At 39.1% G+C, this 7,514-nt stretch overlaps 1 protein-coding gene across 1 annotated transcript; it reads left to right on the forward strand.

The window, feature by feature from the left end:
* The first annotated feature begins 3,836 nt into the window (after positions 1-3,836).
* Positions 3,837-5,355, forward strand: LOC144281570 (olfactory receptor 11H1-like). The gene has a single exon (XM_077844380.1). It carries the CDS (start codon positions 4,052-4,054, stop codon positions 5,129-5,131), a length of 1,080 nt encoding a protein of 359 aa, XP_077700506.1. The 5' UTR covers positions 3,837-4,051; the 3' UTR covers positions 5,132-5,355.
* The last annotated feature ends 2,159 nt before the right edge of the window (positions 5,356-7,514 follow it).

Genomic DNA, 7,514 nt, shown 5'->3' on the forward strand with positions numbered 1-7,514 from the left:
CTGAAAGAAATTAGGAAGACACAATGAGATGGAAAAATAATCCATTCTCGGGGATTGAAATAATTAATATGTGAAAATCAATGCTACCTAGGGCAATTTACACGTTTAATGCAATCCCTATCAAAATACCATGGACTTTCTTCAGAGAGTTGGAATAAATTATATTAAGATTTCTGTGGAATCAGAAAAGACCCCGAATAGCCAGGAGAATATTGAAAAAGAAAACCAGAGCCAGGGGCTTCACAATGCCAGATTTCAGGTTGTACTACAAAGCTGTGGTCATCAAGACAGTGTGGTTCTGGCACAAAAACAGACACAGAGATCAATGGAACAGAATAGAGAATCCAGAAGTGGACCCTCAACTCATGGTCAACTAATATTCGACAAAGCACGAAAGACTATCCACTGGAAAAAGAACCGTCTCTTCAATAAATGGTGCTGGGAACATTGGACAGCCACATGCAGGAGAATGAAACTAGACCATTCTCTTACACCAGACACCAAGGTAAACTCAAAATGGATGAAAGATCTAAATGTGAGACAAGAATCCATCAAAATCCTAGAGGAGAACACAGGGAACTCCTTTTTTGAACTTGGCCACAGGAACTTCTTGCAAGATACATCCATGAAGGCAAGGGAAACAAAAGAAAAATGAACTATTGGGACTTTCTCAGGATAAAAAGCTTCTGCACAGCAAAAGAGATAGTCAATAAAACTAAGAGACAGGGATCCCTGGGTGGCGCAGCAGTTTAGCTCCTGCCTTTGGCCCAGGGCACGATCCTGGAGACCTGGGATCGAATCCCACATCGGGCTCCCGGTGCATGGAGCCTGCTTCTCCCTCTGCCTCTCTCTCTCTCTCTCTGTGTGTGTGTGTGACTATCGTAAATAAATAAAAATTAAAAAAAAAATAAAGGCAAAAGGAAAAAACAATTATCTTCCCTGGTGCAAAAGACATACTTTAAAAAAAAATAAAAACTAAGAGACAACCTACAGATGGGAGAAGAGATTTGTAAATGACGTATCAGATAAAGGGCTAGTATCCAAGATCTATAAAGAACTTATTAAACTCAACAGCAAAGAAACAAACAATCCAATCATGAAATGGGCAAAAGACATGAACAGAAATCTCACAGAGAAAGACATAGACATGAACAACAAGCACATGAGAAAATGCTCCGCATCACTGGCCATCAGGGAAATACAAATCAAAACCATCATGAGATCCCACCTCACACCAGTGAGAATGGGGAAAATGAACAAGACAGGAAACCACAAATGTTGGAGAGGATGTGGAGAAAGGGGAACCCTCCTGCACTGTTGAATGTGACCTGGTGCGGCCACTCTGGAAAATTGTGTGGAGGTCCCCCTCAAAGAGTTAAAAATAGATCTGCCCTATGACCCAGCAATTGCACTGCTGAGGATTTACCCCAAAGAGACGCTGGGACACCTGCACCTCGATGTTCACAGCAGCAATGTCCACAACAGCCAACCTGTGGAAGGAGCCTCGGTGTCCACAGACAGATGATGGATAGAGAAGCTGTGGTCTGTGTATACACTGGGATATTCCTCAGCCATTAGAAACTACAAATACCCACCATTTGCTTCGACGTGGACAGAACTGGAGGGTATTATGCTGAGTGAAATAAGTCAGTCGGAGAAGGACAAACATTATGTGGTCTCATTAATTCAGGGAATATAAAAAATAGTGACAGGGAATAAAGGGGAAAGGAGAAAAAATGAGTGGGAAATATCAGAAAGGGAGACAGACCATGGGAGACTCCTAACTCTGGGAAATGAACTAGGGGTGGTAGAAAGGGAGGTGGGCGGGGTGTGGGGGTGACTGGGTGATGGGGGTGCACTTGATGGGATGAGCACTGGGTGTTATGCTATATGTTGGCAAATCGAACTCCAATAAAAATATATATACAAAAATAAATAAATAAAATTAAATAAGTTAAAAAAATTAAAAAACTGAGGGTTGATGGAGGAAGGTAGGTAGGGAATGAGCTAGATGGGTGATGGTATTAAGGAGGGCACCTAATAGTTATGATGAGCACTGAGTGTTGTGTGTAAGTGATGAACCACTGAATTCTACTCCAGAAACCAGTATTGTAGTATATGTTAACTACCTATAAATTTAATTTTAAAATTAAAAATAGAAGTGTTCCTGAACTCCATATCAAGAGTGACACATTGTGATTTTTGTTCCTCAAATTGTGACCTCTGGAAGCTTTTCGGAATCCATATCCCAGGCAAGCAAATTTTTAAAACATTGATGAAGTTGTCACCCTGTACTAATTCCTCAGAGAACATGCAACCATCAACTTTTTAAAGATCCATTGGCTTGGAGGAGAACTTTTCTAATGCTATAGAGGCAAAGTCCCAGGAGAACATTTGGTAAAGAAGATGCATTCTTAATTATTGTGAAGCAATAATACTCTTTATCCAGCTGGGCAGAGAAATATATGGTTCATGAAATGGAGATTTGGTAGACATCAAAACGATGATACCTTTACCTATGAGCGCTGCAGAAGGTCATAATGTCTCTGTGTCAATGCCTTTCATTCCAGAATTTCTTTTTTGTTTGTTTGTTTTTGTTTTTTCTTTTCTTTTGTTTTGTTTTGATTCCAGAATTTCTTAATGCTGACTTATTAATGCTCCTGGCTTGGGACATTTAAAAAATAGGACATACTACTAAAAGAAGCACAAAGACAATTTCCACCAAATCAGTCTTAAAGACTCTTCCAAGCACTGGGGTAAACAATAGGTTGGAAGTAAAATTGCTTTTGAAAATTTTGTGTTTGTGCCCCAAATGTAAGCCCTTACAATTTTCAGAATTCACATCCCTGCATCTTGTCCCAAAATGGCAAAAATATTCAGGGAACTCAGATCTCTGGCACCTTTTCCATGAGAATGTGGGATGAAGTACATTTACTTATAACACTAAAAAAAAGTATTTGACTTCTGTCTTCTGCTGCATTTTTTTTAATTTTTAAAATATTTCATTTATTTATTCATGAGAGACATAGAGAGAGGCAGAGACACAGGCAGGGGGAGAAGCAGGCTCCATGCAGGGAGCCTGATGTGGGACTAGATCCTGTGACTCCAGGATCACGCCCTGGGCTGAAGGCAGGCGCTAAACCACTGAGCCACCCAGGGATCCCATTGCAAATTTTTAATTTAAAACAATATATAATTTAAACAAGCATATAAAAAAATCATTGCCAAATTTTATGGGGGAAAATAGCTTCAAAAAATAAAAGTCCCATACCTAGCTATTACTTTGCAAACTTTTACAGGTGAAAGATTAGGTGGAAACTTAGTCACTGCTTCCAACAGAAGACACTGCAACACTGAAATATTAAAAGTCAGCACTGGTAAGTAACATTATGGTATCATATTTTTATGATGCTTAAGCTAACAGCAACAGGAATAGAAATGAGAGATATTGGCTTAAAATTACTGCCAACTTGCTCTACAATATTGTCCATTTATTTTTCATACATAACTGATATGTTAAGCAATATATTTAACTGATATATAAGAGTAGAATTAAAGCCTTCTTTTCTGTATCTATTGCCCTACAATGGGTTTAGAATAAGAAACTAATACATGTACTAAGTGTTAACTTTGTGTTATGTGCTATCCATAAACTATCATACCTCATCCCTGCTCAAAAATAACAAACTTTACAAAATGAGTTTAACGTGGGGCACCTGGGCGCCTCGGGCAGTTCAGCATCTGACTTGATTTCAGCCTAGGTCATGATCGCAGGGCTGTCAGATCGAGCCCTGCCTCAGGTTGTGTGCTGGGTGTGGAGTCTGCTTGAGATTCTCTCTCTTCCTCTCCCTCTGCCCTCCCCCACACCATTCCTCCCCCACATTCCTCTAGAGAGAGAGAGAGAGTTTAACTCCCCTAGTTCTGTCATGGGAGCATTAATGAAGAAGAGATTCAGAAGCAGGCCCGCTACTACTCTGCCCAAAACTCAGAGCACATAACCAAGAACAAGTAGACTTTTTCTCTTCCTAACCCATGATTCTTTTGAAAACTGATGCCATGCTCATTGTCTTCTCTTCTTTCTGAAAAAGGAGCACATTTGAAACTAGTCCTGATAACAGTATGTCTCTTGCCCTTGCAGATGACTGACCCAGTGAATGTCTCTGAGCCATATTCCAGCTTCGCTTCTGTAAGAGAATTTATACTCCTAGGTTTCTCTTGTGAGTGGAAGATTCAGATCCTCCTCTTCTCACTCTTCACTACAACGTATACTTTGACGGTAACAGGGAATGGGGCCATTGTTTGTGCTATTTGGTGTGAAGGGAGACTCCATAGCCCCATGTACATGTTCCTGGGGAATTTCTCCTTTCTAGAGATCTGGTATGTCTCTTCTACAGTCCCCAATATGTTGGCCAATTTCCTCTCAGAAAAAAAGACCATCTCCTTTACTGGATGTTTCGTCCAATTTTATTTCTTTTTCTCTTTGGGAACTTCTGAATGTTTGCTCTTGGCCATCATGGCCTTTGATCGGTACCTTGCTATCTGCCGTCCCTTGCACTACCCTAATATCATGACTAGGTATTTATCTACCAAACTGGTCATTATCTGCTGGGTTTGTGGTTTTCTGTTGTTCCTGATCCCCATTGCATTCATCTCTCAGATGCCCTTCTGTGGTCCAAACATTATTGACCATGTTGTGTGTGACCCAGGGCCACTGTTTGCATTGGCATGTGCATCTGCCCCAACAATCCAACAGCTTTGCTATAGTCTAAGCTCATTAGTTATCTTTGGTAACTTCCTTTTCATCCTTGGGTCCTATACACTTGTCCTGTTAGCTGTGTTGCACATGCCTTCAACCCTCGGGAGACATAAGGCTTTCTCTACCTGTGGTTCTCATTTGGCTGTGGTATCACTATTCTATGGCTCTCTGATGATCATGTATGTGAGCCCAGGACTTGGGCATTCTGCAGGTATACAGAAAGTTGCAACTTTGTTCTATGCTATGGTAACTCCACTCTTCAACCCGCTCATCTATAGCCTCCGGAATAAGGAGATAAAGGCAGCCCTGAGGAAAGTTCTGGGGCGTTGCTACATGACCCAAGATGTACTATGTGATTGCTCCAGGTCAGTATAGTCTCACAGAAAGCAATCAGGATTATACAGTTATACAAATCTTCCAATATAAGTCTAGTGATATTAACTATCAGTTTATGAAGTTAAACATCTATGGGGCCACTATAATCGTAAAGTGGCCAGATTATATAACTAAATGGAAGTACTGGGTTCTTGTTTGACACTCAGAGTGTACATGAACTAAGAATGTACACATCTGGGTGTTTTCTGGATAGTTTATACGATTCTTCTGTGATAAAAATTTTTGTGTTCTACTTGATAATTTAACAGTTCTGGGATCAGTTAAATCATGTCATTTTGTTGTTTAGTTGTTTCATTGTAAATAAATGAAAAAAATTTTTCTGTTTGTGGTTCTTTTTTTATATATGTATATTTTTATTGGAGTTCGATTTGCCAACATATAACACCCAGTGCTCATCCCGTCAAGTGCCCCCCTCAGTGCCCATCACCCAGTCACCCCATCCCCCTGCCCACCTCCCCTTCCACCACCCCTTGTTCATTTCCCAGAGTTAGGAGTCTTCCATGTTCTGTCGCCCTCTCTGATTTTTCCCACTTGTTTTCTCTCCTTTCCCCTATAATCCCTTTTACTATTTTTTATATTCATGAGTGAAACCATGTAATGATTGTCCTTCTCCAATTGACTGACTTCACTCAGCATCATACCCTCCGGGTCCATCCATGTCGAAGCAAATGGTGGGTATTTGTCATTTCTAATGGCTGAGGAATATTCCATTGTATACATAGACCACAGCTTCTCTATCCATCATCTTTTGATGGACACAGAGGCTCCTTCCACGGTGTGGCTATTGTGGACATTGCTGCTGTGAACATTGGGGTGCAGGTGTCCCGGCATTTCACTGCATCTGTATCTTTGGGGTCAATCCCCAGCAGTGCAATTGCTGGGTCATAGGGCAGATCTATTTTTAACTCTTTGAGGAACCTCCACACAGTTTTCCAGAGTGGCTACACCATTTCACATTCCCACCAACAGTGCAAGAGGGTCCCCCTTTCTCCACATCCTCTCCAACATTTGCTGTTTCCTGTCTTGTTAATTTTCCTCATTCTCACTGGTGTGAGGTGGGATCTCATTTTGGTTTTGATTTGTATTTCCCTGATGGCCAGTGATGCAGAGCATTTTCTCATGTGCTTGTTGGCCATGTTTAAGTCTTCTTTCCTTATTTGACCGTATTATTTTGGTGATCTGGTCACCTCAGATAAATAAACCCTTAAAGTGATTATCCAAAATTTCTATGGGACTATAATGTTATGCTGGCCTAATGACATTCAGACATATGTTGTTTGTTTTCCTTAAGGGGCAGATTCTAATTCTAACAACAATCAATCAAAATATTCAGAAATACGGTATTCTGGGTGTTAATATTTTTACAAAGGATCACCAAAACTTTAATTGGTCAATTAATTGGGTTTTAGATAATAGAATGTTTCCTTCTAAAAATGGAGGGACATGATCTACTTCGAAATAAATTACTTAAGTTCAAAAAAAATAAGTGGCAATCAATTGTTATTTGTTGCTGCAACAGTATTAAAATAACAGTAAGGAAAATTTTTAAGGAAGAAAAGCATCCATAATTCAATCACTTTACAGTGATACAATCAATACACTTTACATTTTCATTTACATGTGTGTTTTATTTAATATAACATCAAACTTGTTCCTGTATTATACCAAGTTTTTATAATTATTGCTTTTTGGGAACTTTAATATTCCATTCAACTAAATGTATGGATTGTACATTTTTATGTGGTGAGATCAATATTTTCCTAAAAGGAGGACTGTCCTTCCACATAGCTTGAAACTGATTTTTGCAGGATGTAGGAAAGGAAATTTCCACAAGGGGAATTGGGAGAAAAATGAATGCCACCACTACACGATAATGACCACTTAGAATTATTATTCAGGGATTCAGATCCTCCTTCCATACATCACCAATCCTTTTGTTATATAGTACAGTTATTTCCATTCTTTTGTTGTAAAAATTCATATCTCAGTTAAATCTTCATAAAGATTTGTCATGATGATGTTTTGCAAACTGTATTAGGACTCATCATCTAATCTAAAACTGCCCCTGGAAAATCCAGGATATAAGACTACTATATGCATGTATCAATTTTTCCCTCTGGGGTTTTTATCTTAGAACAGTTTTCTGGGAGAGAAATGGATTACTCAGTTCAAAAGATAAGATTGTATTTGTGATTTTTGAAATGGACTCATTCTAATTCATATCATGCTTGACTTGAATGAAATGCTTTTTTAATTTTTTTGCCCATTTTTTTTGCCCATTTTTGGACTAGCAATTGCATAAATTTGATTATGAAGATACTAAAATGTTTTTTTCATCATACCAATCATGCATTTTTCTTAC

The sequence above is a fragment of the Canis aureus genome, chromosome 13 (assembly GCF_053574225.1).
Source record: "Canis aureus isolate CA01 chromosome 13, VMU_Caureus_v.1.0, whole genome shotgun sequence".
NCBI lineage: Eukaryota > Metazoa > Chordata > Mammalia > Carnivora > Canidae > Canis > Canis aureus.